Raw genomic sequence first — 22,625 nt, forward strand, 5'->3', positions numbered from 1 at the left:
GTAAATCCATATTCGATAGATCCCACAGGTAAAATTGCGTCCTAAGGAAAGCATTTAGCGACACAAAGCAACACTCAGCCTATGGCAAACTCCTAGGGGCAATGTTGCTCCAGAAATGAACATGAAAATGCTTAAGAATTTTGATATGTATATTTAATTGCCCTTTAGGTACAACTAATCCATGCCATATCCCATAACTATATCTGAAGGTCTTTCCAGGTACCAGACACTTTTCAACAAGAAAATGACAAAAATGGCACCATCATTGCCGCTTTCACTAGCTTCACAAATAAAATTTATTATTCTGTTATTGTTTTAGTTAACAATAAGATGGTGTGTTTAGGGGGTGACTTTTTGGTAACCCATATTGCTTCCTTTGTAAATGACCCATTCAATTTCTCAGCTCTTTTGTTTCCACAGACTGTGTATACGTTCTTTCCAATGTTTGAATATCATTTTTTTTTACATCTCCCTTGATTGCTTGCAATGTCCAGAATGATGATAAATAAAACTGATTTTTAATGGCCAAAAAATAACTAAAGATAGATAAAAAATAATTCAGATATGCTGGCCCTTAAGCTTGTCAGAGATCTGATGAATATGGCATTTTAACATGTGTAAGCTTATTATGATAGAGGCCCCAAATCCTGGCAGTAGCTCCCACAAAGTTTCTGCGAAGATTTGAGCATAATGACAGATGACTTCGACTCTGGATTATGGTATACTAACCACCAGGCCTGATTGCCTCAACTGCCTACTGCTAGCACCCAGCCTAAACTGTAGACAAAACTGTGGACACCTGGAGAGTCAATGTTTCATGTTGCTAAGGTTGAGGTAAGATCATTCTCTTGTCTCTTTTTCCACAAAACAGACTCTCATTTTCTGAGGCCTGATGCTGAACCACCTATGCTCATGATGCCATGAGACCACAGGAGCCAGGGACAGCTACCTAGAGTAATTGACTGACTAGTTGTCACTCTCATTTTGATTGGTCCATATTTATCCTTCTCAGGTCTCTTATCACATCAATGGCTAAGCTAAACTAATGGTAGCTTTGCAGCTAAAAAGCAGATAATAAAATCCATTGTTAGTTCATTGGTTAGTGTATTAGCTAGTTAGAACTACCAGGTACTAGGTCTTTTATTTGCCTTTCCTACAGGCTTCATGTTAATTGTCTATATTTTATGATAAATAGCTGGATAAAAAGATATAGAATTTATACAAAATTTAAGGATATAAAAATTTAAGTTATGAAATTTTAAAAATTATTATTTAAAGATCTGGAAAAATCGTTCAGAATTAATAAAAATTAAAGGGTCAAAATAAATACTTTAAGATAATATTTCAAATTTCTCCCAATTCTCTGTTATTGATATGCTTACATTGTTGTAAAATCTCATAAGTCCATCAATACAATATTGATTAATAAAATTGGGATAGGCTGATGGAACACTGACTGCTTATTATCCAGTAACAAGCTTGAGATTTTTATTTTCTCTTGGGTGTCTTTTGGAAATAGATCTAGAGATGCTTGTCATCATGCTAAGAACATCTGTTCAATGTTCAATGTGTATTTGAATATCTGCCACTTTTTGAGGTAGACTTTGATATAGGATTTAAGAATATTTTAAGCCTATTCCTTCTAGTTGCTTTCTTTTTTTCTTCTTATTATTAATTACACTTTATTCATTTTGTATCCCCCCATAAGCCCCTCCCTCCTCTCCTCCCGATTCCACCCTTCCTCCCCTTTCTGCATGCATGCTCCTCCCCAAGTCCGCTGATAGGGGAGGTCTTCCTCTCCTTCCTTCTGATATTAGTCTATCAGATCACATTGGGAATGGCTGCATTGTCTTCTTCTGTGGCCTGGTAAGGCTGCTCCCCCATCAGGGGGAAGTGATCAAAGAGCAGGCCAATCAGTTTATGTCAGAGGCAGTCCCTCTTCCCATTACTATGGAACCCACTTGGACACTGAACTGCCATGGGCTACATGTCTGCAGGGATTCTAGGTTATCCCCATGAATAGTCCTTGGTTGGAGTGTGAGTCTCTGGGAAGTTCCTGTGTTCAAATTTTCTTGTTCTGTTGCTCTCCTTGTGGAGTTCCTGTCCTCTCCAGCTCTTGCTATTTCGCACTTCTTACATAAAATTCCATTCACTCTGCCTGCCAGTTGACCATCAGGCTCAGCATCTGCTTTGATAGTCTGCAGGGCAGAGGCTTGCAGAGGACCTCTGTAGCAGGTTCCTATGTTGTTTCCTGTTTTCTTCTTCTTCTGATGTCCATCCTCTTTGCCTTTCAGGATGGGGATTGAGCGTTTTAGTTAGGGTCCTCTCTTTTGCTTAGTTTGTTTAGATGTACGGATTTTAGTGGGTTTATCCTATGTTGTATGTTTATATGAGTGAGTATATACCGTGTGTGTCTTTTTACTTCTAGGACAACTCACTCAGGATGATCTTTTCCAGGTCCCACCATTTACCCGCAAATTTCATGATTTCCTTATTTTTCATTGCTGAGTAATACTCCATTATATAGATGTACCACATTTCTGCATCCATTCTTCAGTTGAGGGGCATCTGGGCTGTTTCCAGCTTCTGGCTATTACAAATAAAGCTGCTGATTTAATGTGTCTCGTTTTATGGTGAGGTCTTTGATCCACTTGGACTTCAGTTTTGTGCAGGGTGATACGTATGGATCTATTTTCATTTTTCTACATGTAGACATCCAGTTAGACCCACACCATTTGTTGAAAATGCTATCTTTTTTCTATTGTGTGGTTTTGGCATCTTTGTCAAAGATCAGGTGTCCATAATTGTGTGGGTTTGTTTCTGGGTCTTCTGTTTGGTTCCATTGATCCACCATTTTGTTTCTATGCCAGTACCATGCAGTTTTTGTAACTTTTGCTCTATAGTACAGCTTGAGATCAGGGATGGAGATACCTCCAGAAGATCTTTTATTGTAGAGGATCGTTTTAGCAATTCTTGGTTTCTTTTTATTCCATAAGAAGTTGAGAATTTTTCTTTCCAGGTCTTTAAAGAATTTTGTTGGCAATTTGATGGGAATTGCATTAAATCTGTAGATTGCTTTTGGTAAGATGGCCATTTTTACTATGTTAATCCTGTGAAGCCATGAGCATGGGAGATCTTTCTATCTTCTCATACCTTCTTCTAATTCTTTCTTCAGAGACTTGAAATTTTTTTCATACAAGTCTTTGACTTGCTTGGTTAGGGTTACACCAAGGTACTTTATGTCATTTGTGGCTATTGTGAAGAGTCTTGTTTTCCTAATTTCTGTCTCAGCCCCTTTGTCTTTTGTATACTGGAGTGCTACTGATTTTTTTTTTTCAGTTAATTTTGTATCCGGGCACTTTACTGAAAGTATTTATCAGCTGTAGGAGTTCTCTGGCAGAGTTTTTGGGGTCACTCATGTATACTATCATATCATCTATGAATAGTGATAATTTGACTTCTTTTCCAATCTGTATCCTCTTGATATCCTTCAACTGTCTTATTGCTCTAGCAAGGACTTCCAGCCCTATGTTGAACAGATATGGAGAGAGTTGGCAGCCTTGTCTTGTTCCTGATTTTAGTGGAATTGCTTTAAGTTTCTCTCCGTTTAGTTTGATGTTGGCTATAGGCTTGCTGTATATCACATTTACTATGTTTAGATATGTGCCTTGTATCCCTGATCTCTCCAATACTTTAAACATGAATGGATGTTGGAATTTGTCAAATGCTTTTTCAGCATCTAGGGAGATTATCATGTGGTTTTTTTTTTCTTTCAGTTTGTTAATATGGTGGATCACATTGATGGATTTCTGTATATTGAACCACCCCTGCATACCTGGGATGAAGCCTACTTGGTCATAGTGGATAATATCTTTGATGTGTTCTTGTATTCGGTTTGCGAGTATTTTGTTAAGTATTTTTGCATCAATGTTCATAAGGGAGATTGACCTGAAATTCTGTTTCTTTGTTGAGTCTTTGTGAGGTTTAGGTACCAAGGTGACTGTGGCTTCATAGAATGAGTTTGGTAATGTTCCTTCTATTTCTATTTTGTGGAATATTTTGAAGAGATTTGGTGTTAGCTCTTCTTTGAAGGTCTGGTAGAATTCTGTGCTGAAGCCATCTGGTCCTTGGCTTTTTTAGGTTGGGAGACTTTTGATGACTGCTTCTATTTCTTTGGGGGATATAAGACTATTTAGTTGATTTACCTGGTCCTGATTCAGCTTTGGTAAGTCAAATCGATCAAGAAAATTGTACATTTCATTTAGATTTTCAAATTGTGTGGCATATAGACTGGCTCCGGGCTGACTCCTGGGGCACCAGTGGAACCTGAGTCTTTTCCAGGGGATGTCAGGGTGACCTAAGGTCGGTCCCAATCAGTTCCTGCACCGTGGGGTTATATCTAGACTGAAAATTCCAGTCTCTGATAGTGTGGTGCTCATGGTTCAGTCTGGGACCATGACCAGAGACACTGGCTTGTGGCTGTGGACTGGGGCTGGGGCTGGGGCTGGCTGACAGCAGTCAAGCAACTTGCAGAACTGAGTTCTCTTCTGAGGTGTAGCAGGGTGAGTTAAAAGCTGATTGAATCCCCCACTCTGGGGTATCTTCTCACCTGGGAAACACAATCACTGTGTTTTATGGCTGTGAGGTCTGATTGTTGGTCACTCTGCTGATCCTGCTATGCTGCTGGTCAGAATGAGAGTCCTTCCGGCACCACCATCTAGCACCGCTTACCTCTAGTTGCTTTCTTCAGGGAAGTCCAAGTATCTAGAGTTTAATACAAAAGCCTTTAATGAACTTCTGCATAACTTTCCAGTGAGGAAGAAATGGCATGATGGCTGATTACCAACAACTATACCCACAGTTAAAGTGTTAAACTTTCAGACCATGGACACATTTAAATTGTTCATAAAGGTTATAAAACAAGTCTCTAAGAAGAATTCTGTTGGATGCAGTTTAAGCTGTTATTCACAAAATGTTGATATATTATTTTTCTGAGTCTTTTTATAGATTTCCTTTTGCAAACTAAAAATTCATATGACTTTTAGGAAATCAAAAAGTTGTAATACCTGGTATTACAACAGATATGGTATCGCTCAGATGAGTTATTTTCTTGATTTTGGGATTGCTCACTTTTCCCCTTAGGAAACTTCTGTTTCTAGTCTGAATTTGCCTCAGCAGTTTTTCACCTGTTTGAAACTGCAAGCTGAGATCTGAACATGCTGGAAGCTGACATGATTGCTCACTGACTCCTCAGGTGGATCAACTAACCGGATTCTTCTGAGGACTGCTGCATTGCCCAGCCTTTGGTTGGCGTTTCAGCTTTTCTAGCCCACGATTCCAAGAGTCCTTTTGTCACCTTTGAATCAGATTCAGAAGAAGAGAAATTCAGTCCCAAATTCCACCTATTAGGCTGAAATTCTAAGTTAAAAGGGGCTCTCTGACATTAGCTATTTTCTTCAAGACCTGCTTAGCTGGAGTAGGAACTACTATTGCAACACTGGATATATAAAGCCAGAATTATAACAGCTCAAAGGCAATATCTTTTGCTTTTGATCATTTATTGGACCATGCTTGCTTAAGAAGCTCTTAGGATACATTCAGCAAAGACTAGAGACTATAGAGTTGATGGTAATGAAAACCAAGTCCTGGCAGTTTAAAGCTGACCATGGGATGTAAGAGCCCAAAATAGGCTTCTTTATGAACAAGGAAAGGGGGGAATGAAGACTTTAAGTTAGCCTGGGGGACTCCATGTTGAAATGAGGAGCAATCTTGAGTGGGAGCTGAACTTGAGCACTAGGAAATATCACAGAACGTGCTCTTCGCAACAAACAAAGTTAATTTTCCTAGCAACAGCCTCCAGGAGATATCACAGAACAAATACTTGATAGAAAATAGAGACTCACCCTGGCATCCATCAATGAAAATTGGTTGGGAAAATTCTCCCCAATGTTCCAGATGTAGTTTAGAAGAATAATTATTGTAAATTAGATTCCAGCTAGATGGTCATCTCATCCCTCTGACTCTTATGCAATCTGGTAACTCTAAATCATGAACCGCCCTGCTTACTGTCAATGGAAACCCCCTGCTTTCAGTTTTTCACATTAAAAACCCTGCTCACCCAGTGCTCAGAAACCACCTCTCTACTGCTGGGTCAGTGAGAATTGGGTTCCAAGTTAAATCGCTCTCATAATAAAGTCCTGTTGCTTTTGCATTGAGTCATCTCCTGGTGGTCTTTGAGAGACTCATGATCCTGGCATAACACTCTCTGTTACTGAACCTCAGTGCTGAGTGTTTATTCTTGGCTAGGTGAAATAATTTCAATCTATAACCCAGGCTAGACTCAAACTACAGATGGTCCAGTTTCTGCCTCTTTTTTATTTAAAGAAATTTATTTGTTTTTATTTTGTATACATTGGTGTTTTGACTGCATGTATGTCTGTGTGCAAGTGTCAGATATCCTGGAACAGGAGTTACAGACCGTTGTGAGCTGCCATATGGGCACAGTTGATAGAACTCTTGGTCTCTGCAAAAGCATTCAGTGTTCTTAACTGCTGAGCCATCTCTCCAGCCCTTTACCTCCTCTTGTAGTATGAAGGTTTTCCCTCTCTAGCTTCCGTTCTTGGTGGCATCATCCCTAGACAATTTTTCCATAGGAGACAATATTTACATACTAGAGGTTGGAGAGATGGCAGAGCACTTAAGAGCACTAGCTGCTCTTCTAGAGGGCCCAGGTTAAGTTTCCAGCACAAACATGACAGCCTAAAAATGTTTGTGATCCAGTTCCAGGGGATCCAACAGTTTCACACAAGCATACACATAGGCAAAACATCAATGCATATAAAATACAAAGTAATAAATAACATAAAAATTAAAAAAAACATTTATGTAATGTTTATACTGTTTCTTTTTAACAAATTTAAGCTGGGCATGATGGCACATGCCTTTAATCCCAGCTCTGTGGGAGGCAAAGGTGGACAGATCTCTCTGAGTTTGAGCCTAGCTTGGTCTGCAGAGGCTACAAAGAAACCCTGTCTCAAAAAAAAAAAAGTAAGGAATAATTAAAGTGTAATGCCTGCTTCACAGGACTCCAGAGACCACCAGGAGGCTATTTGATGCAACTGAAAGAGAGCTTTATTATGAGAGTGATTGAACTCGGGACCCAAGTCTCTCTGACCCAGCAGTAGAGAAGTGGGACCTGGAGAGGACAGGAGACCCACAAGGAGAGCAACAGAACCAGAAAATTTGAACACAGAGGTCTTCACAGAGACCCATACTCCAATCAAGTACCAGGCATGGATATAACCTAGAATTCCTGTGCAGATGTAATTCATGGCAGTTTAATGTCTAAGTGGGTTACATAGTAATGGGAAGAGGGACAGTCTCCAACACAATCAGATTGGCCTGCTCTTTGATCACCTCCCCCTGAGGGGAGAGCAGTCTTACCAGGCCACAGAATATGACAATGTAGCCACTCCTGATGTGATCTGATAGACTAAGATGAGAAGGAAGGAGAGGAGGACTTCCCTTATCAGTGGACTTGGTGAGGGGCATGCCTGAAGAAGGGCAGGGAGGGTGGGATTTGGAGTGGAGGAGGGAGGGGCTTATGGGGGATGTAAAGTGAATAAAGTGTAACAAGAAGAAAATAATTAATAAAAAGATAAATAATACATACATAAATAAATAAATGACGATCCAATGGAAAAAAAATTTTAAGACAATAAAACATTTAAAGTTTATCAGGCATTTTAGACAATGACCTGGGGCATTCTAACAGGGAACTTGGAACAGTTTCTCAATCCTTTGGGGAAGACAAAAGACTTTGGTATTTATTTTCTTAATTTTACAAAATGAAACCAAGCCATATTATTTGAGCCAATTAAGAAAATTGCAGTTTTTCAATATATTATGTCAAAATGATAAAATAATAAAAAGAGTTCTGATGAAATCTTTTATATGGTCTAAAAATCAAGAAAACGTCTGGTTAAATAAAAAAAAATGGAGCTGGGAAAAGCCTCTACTGAAGGTATATACACTGTTATAAGGGTATAAGATATGTTGCTCTTCATTTAAAGGCTGACGTTTCTTCCCTGTGAAATGTTTTTTCATGCTCTTTAGCCCAGGTTTACATAGGGTTATATTTAAGTTATTGTTAATTATTATAAAAATATATACCTGGTTGCAAGTTCCTATATAAATGATTTAATGCTGTTTATTTCTGGCCGATGGGTTTGAAATGGTCATAATTGTCCATCTCTAAGGTTGCCACTTGTGATTAGTTCTTCGTTTAGTGCTAAATGAAACTTTTGTCCTTTATGCTTTTTTGCTGTTCAGTTGTAATGCAATATGATAGGATGAACAAAATTTTCTGGCCCTCCTATGTATTGTGTTTCATTGAAAGTTTTGCTTTGATTTTAGTTCAGAAAGATATTTGAAGTTATGCTAGTGAATGTTAGTTATAAGAATGGATTTTACTTGGTCTTTTGTTTATGTTTTTAAAGTTAAGCCTAGGATGGGTAATTAAAAAGTTGTCCTATGTAGATCTACTTCACCTAAATACAGGTTTAAAATATTTATTTAAGGAATATGCCAGAATTAGATTATGACATTCTATTTCATAGGATGTAATTTAAAATTAAAAAAAATTTAAAAAGAGATGAAAAATAATTCAGATATGCTGGCCCTCAAGCTTGTCAGAGATCTGATGGATATGGCATTTTAACATATGTAAGCTTATTATGACAGACAGTCCCAAAATCCTGGCAGTAGCTCCCCAAGGTCTCCAAGAAGATTTGGGCACAATGCAACTCTGGATTATGGTATGCTAACCACTGGGCAAGACTGTCCCAACTGGTCCACTACTAGGGTGCAGCCTAAACTACTACGGTGCAGCCTAAACTGTGGACAAAACTGGTCACCTGGAGAGTCATGTTTCACGTTGCTAAGGGTGAGGTGAGGTCATTCTCTCATTTCTTTCTTCACAGTCTCTCATCTGTGCCTGGTCACTGGACCATCCTGCTCATGATGCCATGAGACCACAGGAGACAGGGACAGCTGCCTAGAGTGATGGACTGACTAGTTGTCACTGTCATTTGGATTGGTTCATGGATTGGTACATACTTATCCTTCTCAGGTCTCTGATTACATTGATGACTAAGCTAAGCTAGTGATAGGCTTGAAGCTAAAGAGCAAATAGTTAGATCTATTGTTAGTTTATTGGTTAATTCATTAATTAGTTACAATTATTAGGTACTAAGTCTTTTATTTGAAAAAGGCAGGCAAGTTTGCCTTGCCTACAGGCTTCAAGTTAATTATCTATGTCTTATGAAGAATGGGTGGTAGAAAGATAATGGAGTTTCTATAGGGTCTGAGGATTTAGGAGTTTAGCTTCTGAGAATCTAGAGAATGTTGTTTGGTCTGGAAGAATATTTCAGAGATTATAAACGTAAGAAAGATTTGAGAGTATAAGTAGATGTTTTAAGGTATATGAATATGAATTGTAATGATACAGAGAAGTGATTTGAGGCATATTAAACTGGGAGATATTTCAGATTTCTCTCCTCTCTCTACTATTGTTGTGCTTATGTTGCTGTAAAATTTCAGAAGTCCAGTTTTGACATTGACCAATAGAGTTCTGATAAGTTGATGAAACACTGATTGCTTATTACCCAGTCCCAAGCTTGAAATTTTCATTGCCTTTTCTTTGTCTTCTAGAGATAGATTCAGAAATGCATTTCATTATGATAAACACATCTATACAAGGTGTATATCTGACCCAAAAGCCAGAGCTTTTACTATGATATTTTTAATATCTGCCATACCTCAGATAGACTTTGATACAGGATTTTAAAGTATTTTAAATCTATTTCTCTAGTTGCTTTGTTAAGGAAAGTCTAAGCATTCAGAGTTTAATACTAAAGCCACTAATGTATTTCTGCCTAACTTTCCAATGTTACATGAAGATGGAAACTAAAAGTAAATGCTGAATGTACAAGAAATGGCATGATGGCTGATTACCAACTGCTGTACCCACAGTTAAAATGTTAGAGTTCCATATCATGGACACACTTAAATTGTTGTTCACTCCATTGGATGCAGTTTTACCTGTTATTCACAAAAGGTTGTTAATATATTATTTTTCTGAGTCTTTTTATGTATTTCCTTTTGTAAACTAAAAATTTATATGACTTTCAGGAAGCCAAAAATTCATGAGACCTGAATCTGACGTAGCTCAAACAGACCCCAGATGAGTTTTTCTCTGGTCTTGGGATTCCTCATTTTTCCCACTTACTAGACAAAATTTAATTTTTGTTTCTAGTTTAAATTTGTCTCAGCAGATTTTCACCTGTTTGAAACTGCAAGCTGAGATCTGAACTTGCTGGAAGCTGACATGATTGCTCCCTGCCTCTTCAGGTGGATCAACTAACCAGATGCTTCTGAGGACTTACCCATTGCCCAGCCTTTGGCTGGCATTTCAGCCTTCCTAGCCCCTGATGCCAACGTTGTATTGTTAACACTGAAGCAGTTTCTGAAGACGAGATCCACATGAATCCCAGCTGGCTTTCTGCTTGAGAATGAGGCCAGGAGAAGAAGTGTCATTTTGTGCTGACTGAGCAGATTCTGACAGAAGGCACTTTAGAGAATGTCCTTGATATTTGGTCAAACTGACCTTGGGTACTGGGATTCTTCTACCTATGTGTAAAGCCTCCAACACCATTTCCAGAACTAACCTCCTGGTCTATCTCTAGGTGCTTGATGACCCCATTGGCGACCCTGTCCATCACTTACTGCTACAATTCACAGTCAGACCTAAATTACTTCTCTGGGTGTCCTAAGCTCATTCAGCTGAAATATCTGGACATGAAAGGTGTGGGCTTAAAGGCTTTGGATCTTATGCCTCTCCAAAGTCCTCCTGGAGTATGTGGCAGACACCTTAAAGTCCCTGGACTTGAAGTGTGTAAGATGAAAGACTCTCATCTCACTGTGCTCATACCTGCCCTCAGCAAGTGCTCCCAGCTGACCAAAGTCAGTTTCTATCGCAATGAATTCTCCAAGCCCATTTTGAGGGACCTTTTGCAGCACACAGCCAACTTGAGCTAGATGAATGTGGAAAAGTACCCTGCCCCTCTTGAGTGCTATGATGAGTTTGGTTATGTCTCCACAGAGAGATTTGGCCAACTCTGTCCTGAGGAAATAGAGAGACTCGGGGCCATAAGGCAATCCAAGTGCATCTCCTTTGCTACACATATGTGCCCTAAATGTGGAGAGCACTGTGTCTATGGCCGAAGATTCAGACTGTGTCATTGCCAGAGGAGGCAGTGGCAATTAAAGAAACATGACTTCTGATTTGAAGAAATGGATGGCTTAGGACAAAATTCTCCTTTTGTGTGCTCAGAGCTTGTGGATTCAGACTCTGCGAAAATATTTAGAATCCAAATGATTGGACAGCTGGATCTAGGATTCTGAAGGTGACATGGAGAACAATGGGACTGTGGGAACAGGGGTCTTGTGGAGTCAGATAGACAGTTTTGCCTTTTAGCGTCCTTCTGTCAGAACAGGACAGCCAGTGGCTTTGTCCTCTAACTGTTAACCTGGATGTTCTCCCTATGGGGTATTTTTTTGTTATAACCCTCATTGCTAGGGTCTGGAGGGTTTCATGACAAAATGAATGGAAAAATACCTGTGTCTTATGAGTAAAGCAAAAGTCCAGTCCAAATTGGCATCCATAAAATGATGATTTTGGTGACACTTATTCCATTCTTATCCTTTTCCTGCCTGTGCAATAGTTACAACTGTCTTGGTGGCTGTTCTGTTACAGGTACAAAATGTTGAAACTAAAGTGAGCAACATAGACACAGATCCTGTGAATGTGAATGAGGTTTTAATGGATCACAGATAGTTAACATCCAGTACACTTAAGCCTTCCAGTTTTAAAACTTTGCTTTCTTTTTAGTTGAAAGCCTCATGTACTCTGAGCTAGCCTTGCAATTTTGATCTTTTTGTCTTAGTGGGACTACCACATGAATTGTGTAAATGTACTACAATTGTACTACAATTTCTGTATCCATTCCTCAACTGAGGGACATCGGGGTTGTTTCCAGATTCTGGCTCTTACAAAGAAGCCTCCTACAAACATGGCTGAGCAACTGACCTTATTGTATACTTGAGCATATTTTGGATATATGCCTAGGAATGGTATAGCTGGATCTTGAAGAAGCAATTATTCCCAATTGTCTGTGAAAGCACCAGATTGTTTTCCAAAGTGTTTGTAGAATTTTCATTTTCAACAGCAATGGAGGAGTGTTCCCCTCTCTCCATATTTTCTCCCGCATGTGATGTCACTTGAGTTTTTGATCTTAACCATTATGATGGGTGTAAGGTAAAATTCTCAGGGTCTTTTTTATTTTCTTTTCCCTGATGACTAAGGATGTTAAGCATTTCCTTAAGTGTTCCTCTGCCATTCGATATTCCTCTATGGAGAATTTTCTGTTTAGCTCTGTACCCCATTTTATATTTGGATTACTTGATTGTTTGCTGTTTAACTTCTTGAGTTCTTTATATATTCTGGATATGAGCCCTCAGTCAAATATAGGGTTGCTGAAATACTTTTCCCAATCTGTAGGCTGACATTTTGTTAATGTTGACCTTGTCTTTTGCTTTACAGCAGCTTTTTTAGTTTCATGAGGTCCCATTTATTGATTGTGGATCTTAGAGCCTGTGCTGTTGGTGTTCTGTTCAGAAGTTGTCTCTTGTGCCAATAAGGTCAAGGCTCTTCCCCACTTTTTCTTCTACTGATTTAGTTTGTCTTGTTTTATGTTGAGATCTTTGATCGACTTGGCCTTGAATTTTGGGTATGGTGATAAGTATGGATCTAGCTGCATTTTCTATATGGAGACATCCAGTTAAACCAGCACCATTTGTTGAAGATGCTGTCTTTTTTTCCATTGTATGATTTTGACATCTTTGTCAAAAATCAGGTGTCCACAAGCATGTGGGTTTGTTACCGGTTCTTCTATTCATTTCCATTGATCTACCAATCTGTTTCTATGCCAGTACCATGCCATTTTTATTACTGTTGCTCTATAGTACAGCTTGAGATCAGGAATGGAGATACCTCTAGAAGATCTATTATTGTATAGGATTGTTTTAGTGATTCTGGGTTTCTTGTTTTTCCCTATGAAGTTGAGAATTTTTCTTTCAAGTTCTGTAAAGAACTATGTTGGTAACTTGATAGGAATGTATTAAATCTATATATTGCTTCAGAACATGTATTTTTATTTTTATTTTTTAATATTAGTAACAGTTTTTAACTTTGTATTTCAGAACATAGTTTTTTTTTAAGAAGTTATTTCTTTTTATTTTGTGTGCAGTGCTGTTTTGAGTGCATGTATGTCTGTGTAAGGGTGTTGGATTCTGGAACAGTAGTTACAAACAGTTGTGAGCTGCCCTGTGGGTGCAGTGACTAGAACCTGGGTCCTCTGCAAGAGCATTCAGTGCTCATAACTGCGGCACCACATCCTCAGCCCTCTGCCTCCATTTGTAGTATGAAGCTTCTCCCTGTCAAGCTCCCATTCTTGGTGGCATCATCTCTACACAATGTGCCAAGCTATTCTTTCCTGATTTGCTTCTTAAGATTAACATAATAGAGGTTGGAGAGATGGCTCAGCACTTAAGTGCACTAGCTGCTCTTCCAGTAAACAGAGGTTCATTTCCCAGCATAAATATGACAGCAAACAACTATCTGCAACTCCAGTTCCAGGGGATTCAACACTTTCACAGAAATATACAGGTAGAGAAAACACCAACACACATAAAATACAAGGTAATAAATTATATAAAAATTCAAAAATAGATCTATGTAATATTTGAACTATTTCTGTTTAAAAACTTTAACCTTGGCATAATGACACATGCCTTTAATCTCAATACTGATGGAGGCAAGCTCAGGTAGATCTCTGTGAGACTGAGCATAGCCTGGTCTACAGAGAAAGTGTGTCTCAAAAAAACAAGACAAAACAAAGCCAAACAATCAGTGTGTACCATGGAGTATTATGTGTGTCTTCTCGAGGTCAGAAGTTAGCTTCAGAAAATGGGGTTGCAGATATGTGAGAGCTGCTGAATCAGTCATCTCTCCAGCCCTTTCTCTTTGCACTTCGTTTATTGAAAATAAATACTTTTTCATACAGCATATTCTGATTATGGCTTCATCTTTACCAGCTTCTCTGTGATCCTCCCTAAATTCTCTTCCATCCCAATCCACACTCTCTTCTCTTCCCTTAGAAGACAAACAGGCACAAAAGAATTATAAGGAGCCAGGGGGATGGAGAGATGGCACAGTTGTTAAGAGCACTGTTTGTTCTTCCAGAGGTCCTGGGTTCAATTCTCAGCATCCACAAGGAGGCTCACAACCATAATGTGATCTGATGCCCTCTTCTATCATGCTGATGTACATGCAGAGGAGCATTCACAAACATAAAATAATTAAATCTTAAAAAGGGGAAAGAGAGAGAGGGAGCCAGCTGTGGTGGTACATGCCTTTAATCCCAGCACTCAGGAGACAGAGTCAGGAGATCTCTGTGAGTTGAGTCCATCATGGTCTACAAAGTGAGTTCCAGGACAGGCAGAGTTATACAGAGAAACCTCGTCTCAAAAAACTAACCCACAAAGAAACAAACAAACAAACAAAAAACAATACCAGAAATAGAATTATAAGAAAATAAAACAAAAACAAACAATTCAGGATAAGAGAAAATAGACAAACCAATACAGAAACTAATCCAAAGATAAAGCATGAGGAGTTGGCCTGGTGGCACTCTTCTGTAACCCCAGAACTCATGGAGACAGAGGCAGGCAGATCGGTGAGTTTGAGGCCAGCCTGAGGCCAGGACAGCTAGGAGCTTTGGCTCACATAGTAATTCTCCCAGCAGGAACCCTTAGGCAAGAAGATCCTTGTGAATTGGAATTCCAAGTTAACCTTACCTACAGAACAATGTTGTCAGAACACAATCCAAAAGCAAGGACAACAAGAGCAAATAGAAGAGTAAATAAATAAGCACCAAACCATAAAAATTGAAGGTTAGGGAATTAGTAAGTGGACACATGATTTTCATCCTATTCTGTTTTTATTGTGTTTGTATTGACACTGAATGCTTGAGTCAATCTAGAGAATGGGAAAACCCAAGGTGGGATAAGTGTTTGGACTCAAATATGCAAGCAGATGGCAGCTTGTGGTTGGAAGGTGGGGGTGTAATAAGGAGGGGTTAGAAAGACTGAAATGCCAGCCTAAGGATGGACAGTCCTTAGAAACATCTGTGTCGCGACTGCCTCAACCAGCAAGGAAAAAGCAACACTGGACTCTTCTCAATGCAGTTTATTCAGGAACCTTGTACAATCTTCTATCTCTCGGGAAACCCAGCAGGCCAATTAAATAGCCTATGGCCAGCCAATCCTGACAAGCTACAAGGCTCCTGCAGATTAGTCCACAACTGTGGAAGTGAGCCGATGCACATACACAACCAATTAAGGAGTTGATTACTGAGAGCTTTTACCTACCAGAGGCAGAAGGCAGCGCCATCTTTAGGGCCCAGCAGAGCTTGGCTCTCCACACATCTGGTTAGGTGATCCACCTGAAGAGGAAGGGAGCAACCATGTCAGCTTTCAGCAAGTTCAGATCTCAGCTTGCAGTCTCAAACAGGTGAAAATCTGCTGAGACAAATTTAAACTAGAAACAGAAATTAATTTTTTTCTAGTAAATGGGAAAAATGAGGAATCCCAAGACCAGAGAAAAACTCATCTGGGGTCTGTTTGAGCTATGTCAGATTCAGGTCTCATGAATTTTTGGCTTCCTGAACGTCATATAAATTTTTAGTTTACAAAAGGAAATACATAAAAAGACTCAGAAAAATAATATATTAACAACCCTTTTGTGAATAACAGGTAAAACTGCATCCAATGGAGTGAGCAACAATTTAAGTGTGTCCATGATAAGAAACTCTGACATTTTAACTGTGGGTACAGCAGTTGGTAATCAGCCATCATGCCATTTCTTGTACATTCAGCATTTACTTTTAGTTTCCATCTTCATGTTACATTGGAAAGTTAGGCAGAAATACATTAGTGGCTTTAGTATTAAACTCTGAATGCTTAGAATTTCCTTAACAAAGCAACTAGAGAAATAGATTTAAAATATTTTAAAATCTTATATCAAAGTCTATCTCAGATATGGCAGATATTAAAAATATCATAGTAAAAGCTCTGGCTTTTGGGTCAGATATACACCTTGTATGGATGTGTTTATCATAATGAAATGGATTTCTAAATCTATCTCTAGAAGACAAAGAAAAGGCAATGAAAATTTCAAGCTTGTGACTGGGGAATAATCAATCAGTGTTTCATCAACTTATCAGAAACCTATTGGTCAATGTCAAAACTCTGGACTTCTGAAATCTTACAACAACATAAGCACAACAATAGCAGAGTGAGGACAGAAATCTGAAATATCTCCTAGTTTCAATATGCCTGAAATCACTTTTCTGTATCATTACAATTCATATTCATATACCTTAAAACATCTACTTATACTCTCAAATCTTTCTTACGTTTATAAACTCTGAAATATTTTTCCAGACCAAACAACATTCTCTAGATTCTCAGAAGCTAAACTCCTAAATCCTCAGACCCTATAGAAACTCCGTTATCTTTCTTTCCAGCCATTCTTCATAAGACATAGATAATTGACATGAAGCCTGTAGGCAAGGCAAACTTGCCTGCCTTTTTCAAATAGAAGACCTAGTACCTGATAATTTTAACTAATTAATGAATTAACCTAACAATGGATCTAACTATCTGCTCTTTAGCTGCAAGGCTACCATTAGCTTACCTTAGCCATCAATGTAATCAGAGACCTGAGAAGGATAAGTATGTACCAATCCATGTACCAATCCAAATGACAGTGACAACTAGTCAGTCCATTACTCTAAGCAGCTGTCCCTGCCTCCTGTGGTCTCATGGCATCATGAGCAGGATAGTCCAGTGACTAGGCACAGAAGATGAGAGAAAGAAATGTTTCTGTGGAGAAAGAAATGAGAGAATGACCTCACCTCACCCTTAGCAATGTGAAACATTGACTCTCCAGGTATCCAGGTTTGTAGACAGTTTAGGCTGCACGCTAGTAGTGGACCAGTTGGGGCCGTCTCGCCCAGTGGTTAGCATACCATAATCCAGAGTTGCATTGTGCCCAAATCTTCTTGGAGACCTTGGGGAGCTACTGCCAGGATTTTGGGTCTCTCTGTCATAATAAGCTTACACACGTTAAAATGCCATATCGATCAAATCTCTGACAATCTTGAGGGCCAGCATATCTGAATTATTTTTCATCTCTTTTTGTTTTTTTTTTAATTTTAAATTACATCCTATGAAATAGAATATCATAATCTAATTCTGGCATATTCCTTCAATAAATATTTTAAACCCATATTTATGTGAAGTAGATCTACATAGGACAACTTTTTAATTACCCATTCTAGGCTTAACTTTAAAAACATAAACAAAGGACCAGATAAAATCCATTCTTATAACTAACATTCACTAGCATAACATCAAATATCTTTCTGAACTAAAATCAAAGCTAAATTTCAATGAATTACACTACATAGAGGGGTCAGAAGATCTTGCTCATCCTATCATATTGCACTGAAACTGAACAGCAAAAAAGCATAAAGGACAAAAGTTTCATTTGGCACTAAACGGAGAACTAAACACAAGTGGCAACCTTAGAGATGGACAATTATGACCATTTCAAACCCATCGGCCAGAAATAAACAGCATTAAATCATTTATATAGGAACTGGCAACCAGGCATATATTTTTATAATCATTAACAATAACTTAAATATAACCCTATATAAACCAGGCCTAAAGAGCATAAAAAAACCATTTCACATTGAAGAAATGTCAGCTTTTAAATGAAGAGCAACATATTTTATACCCTTTATAACAGTGTATTTACCTTCAGTAGAGGTTTTTCCCAGCTCCGTTTTTTTTTTTATTTAACCAGACATTATCTTGTTTTTAAACCATATAAAAGTTTTCATCAGAACCCTTTTTATTATTTTATCATTTTGACATACTATATTGAAAAACTGCAATTTTCTTAATTGGCTCAAATAATATGGCTTGGTTTCATTTTGTAAAATTAAGAAAATAAATACCAAAGTCTTCTCTCTTCCCCAAAGGATTGAGAAACTGTTCCAAGTTCCCTGTTAGAATGCCCCAGGTTATTGTCTAAAATGCCTGATAAACTTTAAATGTTTTATTGCCTTAAACATTTTTTTCCGTTGTATGGTCATTTATTTAATTATTTACTTACGCATTTAATCTTTTTTATTATTAATTTTTTTAATTTTTTGCACTTTTTTCACTTTGTATCCTCCCATAAGCCACTCCTGATCCCACCCTCTCTCTCCCTTCTTCACACATGCCCCTCCTCAAGTCCACTGATAAGGGAAGTCCTCCTCTCCTTCCTTCTGATCTTAGTCTATCAGATCACATCAGGAGTGGCTGCATTGTCATCTTCTGTGGCCTGATAAGACTGCTCTCCCCTCAGGGGGAGGTGATCAAAGAGCAGGCCAATCAGAATTTGTCAGAAACAGTCCCTCTTGCCATTAATATGTAACCCACTTAGACACTAAACTGCCATGTTTTACATCTGCGCAGGGGTTCTAGGTTATCTCTATGCCTGGTACTTGATTGGAGTATGGGTCGTTGTGAAGACCCCTGTGTTCATATTTTCTGGTTCTGTTGCTCTCCTTGTGGGGCTCCTGTCTTCTCCAGGTCTACTTCTCTACTGCTGAATCAGAGAGACTTGGGTCCCGAGTTCAATGCACTTGTAATAAAGCTCTCTTTCAACTGCATCAAGTAGCTTCATGGTGGTCTCTGGATGTCCTGTGAACCTGGCATTACACTTTAGTTATTCCTTACTTATTTTTGAGACAGAGTTTCTTCGTAGCTCTGCAGACCAGGCTTGGCTCAAACTCACAGAGATCTGTCCACCTCTGCCTCCCACAGAGCTGGGATTAAAGGCATGTGCCAGCAAAACCGGCTTAAAGTTGTTAAAAAGAAACAGTATAAACATTACATGAATCTTTTTTTGAATTTTTATGTTATTTATTACTTTGTGTTATTTATTACTTTATGTTATTTATTACTTTGTATTTTATATGAATAGGCAGAATTTTGGACTGAATATCTCTTCTTCTGAATCTGATTCAAAGATGACAAAAGAATTCTTCTTAGACATTTGTTTTGTAACCTTTATAAACAATTTAAATGTGTCCATGGTCTAAATGTTTAACACTTTAACTGTGGGTATAGTTGTTAGTAATCAGCCATCATGCCATTTCTTCTACACTGGAAAGTTAGGCAGAAGTGCATTAAAGGCTTTAGTATTAAACTCTGGATGCTTGGACTTTCCTTTACAAAGCAACTAAAAGGAATAGGCTTAAAATATTCCTAAATCTTATATCAAAGTCTACCTCAAGAGAAAATAAAAAGCTCAAGCTTGTGACTGAATAATAAGCAGTCAGTGTTCTATCAGCCTATCCCACTTTTATTAATCAATATTGTAATGCTGAACTTCTGAGATTTTATAACAATATAAGCATATCAATAGCAGCGAAGGGGTAGAAATCTGAAATATTATCATAAAGTATTAATTTTGACCCTTTAATTTTTTATTAACTCTGAAACATTTTTCCAGATCTTTAAATAATAATTTTTAAATTTTCAAAACTTAAAGTTTTATATCCTTAAATTTTATATGAATCATATATCTTTTTATCCAGCTATTTATTATAAAACATAGACAATTTACATGAAGCCTGTAGGAAAGGCAAATAATAAACCTAGTACCCGGTAGTTCTAACTAGCTAATAAACTAACCAATGAACTAGCAATGGATCTCATTATCTGCTTCGTTAGCTGCAAAGTTATTACTAGATTAGCTTAGCCATCAATGTGATCAGAGACCTTAGAAGGATAAATATGGTCCAATCCATGTACCAATCAAAATGTCAGTGACAACTAATCAGCCCATTACTCTATGAAGTTGTCCCTGGCTCCTCTGTGCTGGGAGCCAATGCTACTTACTGAAGCCAAAGTCAAATAGTGAGCCAGAGCTATTTAGTGGAGACAAAGCTATTTACTGAAGGCAAAGCCAAATAGTGAGCAAAGGTCATTTAGTGGAGACCTAAAGCTATTTAGTGAAAAAGTTACCTAGGACCCTAAATCATGGGTGATAGATTTGTGAGGATGTTTTAGAGCATCCGTGAGATATCTTAAGAAAATATCCTTATGGTATCTTGCAGGTGCAATATTTAAGCCATGAAAGCACTCTTCCTATCTCCTGCAGTGGTAATTAACCTTCCCCCATTTTCCTGCCTTCTCCCTATATAAGTAGGGTAAAAATTTCTAATAAACCAGGCCTTGATCAGACAAACAGACTTGGCTTCATTCCTTGTGTTTCTTGTTCTCCCCCTCATTACTTCCACCCCCTCTTTAGGAACCCGATGATGTGCCACTAGTTGGGATACCTGTGGTCTTATGGCATCATGAGCAAAGGTGGTCCAGCGTCCAGGCTAAGAAAATGAGAGTCTGTTTCTGTAGAGAAAGAGAGGAGAGTGACATTACCTCAACCTTAACAACATGAAACATTGACTCTCCAGGTGGCCCCAGTTTTGTCCACAGTTTAGGCTGGGCCCTAGCAGTATGTAGTTGAGGCAATCTTGCCTGAATATCATAATCCAGAGTCAAAGTCCTCTGTCAGAGACATTGGGGTAGCTCCTGCCAGAATTTAGGAACTCTCTGTTATAATAAGCTTACACCTCTTAAAATGTCATATTCATCAGATCTCTGACAAGCTTAAGGGCCAGCATATCTGAATTATTTTTTACCTATCTTTAGTTATTTATTTTAAATTGCATCCTATAAAATAGAATGCCATAATCTCTAATTCTTGCACATTTCTTAGATGAATTTTTTAAAACCATATCTATCACAAGTAGATTTACACAGGCAAACTTTATAGTTATCCATCCCAGGTTTTACCTTAAAAACATAAACAAAAGACTAGCTAAAGCTCACTCTTATAACCAACTGCAGTCATTAGAATATCTTTAAATATCTTTCTGAACTAAAATCAAAGCAAAACTTTCAATCAGATACAATACATAGAAGGACTAGCAAATCTTACTCACCCTATCACATTGCATTGAGACTAAACAGCAAAAAAAAAAAAAAAAAAGCTTAACAGAAAAAAGTTTTGTTTAGCACTAAATGGAGAAATAAATGCAGCTGGCAACCTTAGCAGGGATGGACAATTCTGGCCATCTCAAACCTATCAACCAGAAAGAAACAGCATTAAATTATTTATAAGGGAACTGGCAACCAGGTGTATATTTTATATAATAGTTAGCAATGAATGTACCCCTGTAGTTCCCTTTAAAGAACATAAGAAAACATATTGCATTAAAGAAACATCAGCCTTTTGAATGAAGAGCAACATATTTTACAGCTCTTTTTCAAATCATATTTGAAGATATAAAAAAATAAAAAAACTAATACAGTTCATGTGCCCTCTGGTTTTCCATACATATTTTGACCTTTTATATCATTCTGTATGTCTTCAGGTTACGCTTTTACCGGAATCATTCTTCTGGTTTAACCAGACACTTCTCTAGCTTTTCAGACAACCTAAAAATTTTATTATGTATATATATTTATTATTATTACATTATTTCATGGATTTTAATTATCCTCATATGATACACTGTAAAAACTGCAATTTTCTTAATTGGCTCAAACAGTATGGCTCGGTTGCATTTGGTAAAATTAACAAAATAAATACCCAAGTCTTTAGTCCTTCCCCAAAGGATTGAGAAACTATTTCAAATTCCCTGTTAAACTGCACAAGGTCATTGTTTAAAATGCCTGATAAACCTAAAAACATTTCATAGTCTTAAACATATTTTCTTAAAATCTGTTTTTGCAATTTTGAAATAAACATATTTTTAGAAAAAAATATGTCTTTGCAATATCAAAATGAAGTACCTTTTTAAAGAATAAAATTATTAAGTATAACCATAGTTCTAAAAGTCAAAAACAAATTTTATCAATGCAAACACTTCAATATTTTTAAAATTCATATCAAGGGTATAATTTTGATGTTATAAACTTTGGCTGCCAGCAAGAAAAGTTCTTCTATCCAAACATACAGAGGTGCCATTTAAGTTTTATATAAACAGAGTTTCAAACATTATTATTTTTATAAACCTGGTTTTTAAGAAGTGACAGAAATTATGTAAAGTCTTTATATACTTAATAACTAATAATCAGACATCAAGGTCTATAGAACATAGTAAAATTACATATTCGAACAAACAGACAAAACTATAAAACTCATTTTTACTTCTTTTAGCTGTAATTTCTAGGGAGGAACATCTTGCTACCTGTTGAATCCAATTTTTACGACCATAGAGGCTTACAGCTTTCTCACCTGAGAAGCAGCTCTTGCCCCTTTAAGAGCTGTCTGCTTGCACAGAAGTCTTAAACATTTCTCAAAACTTCTTTTATCC

The 22,625-nt window shown here is 37.7% G+C and overlaps 1 protein-coding gene across 1 annotated transcript in view; it reads left to right on the forward strand.

The window, feature by feature from the left end:
- The window catches only part of LOC132652901 (PRAME family member 12-like), a 39,496-nt gene that overhangs the window by 12,118 nt on the left and 4,753 nt on the right, over nucleotides 1-22,625 (forward strand). Inside the window, 1 exon segment of the mRNA XM_060378840.1 lies at nucleotides 10,746-11,022. Within this exon segment, the coding sequence (XP_060234823.1) occupies nucleotides 10,746-11,022 (277 nt within the window).

Source organism: Meriones unguiculatus, chromosome 3 (genome assembly GCF_030254825.1).
Source record: "Meriones unguiculatus strain TT.TT164.6M chromosome 3, Bangor_MerUng_6.1, whole genome shotgun sequence".
NCBI classification, from domain to species: domain Eukaryota; kingdom Metazoa; phylum Chordata; class Mammalia; order Rodentia; family Muridae; genus Meriones; species Meriones unguiculatus.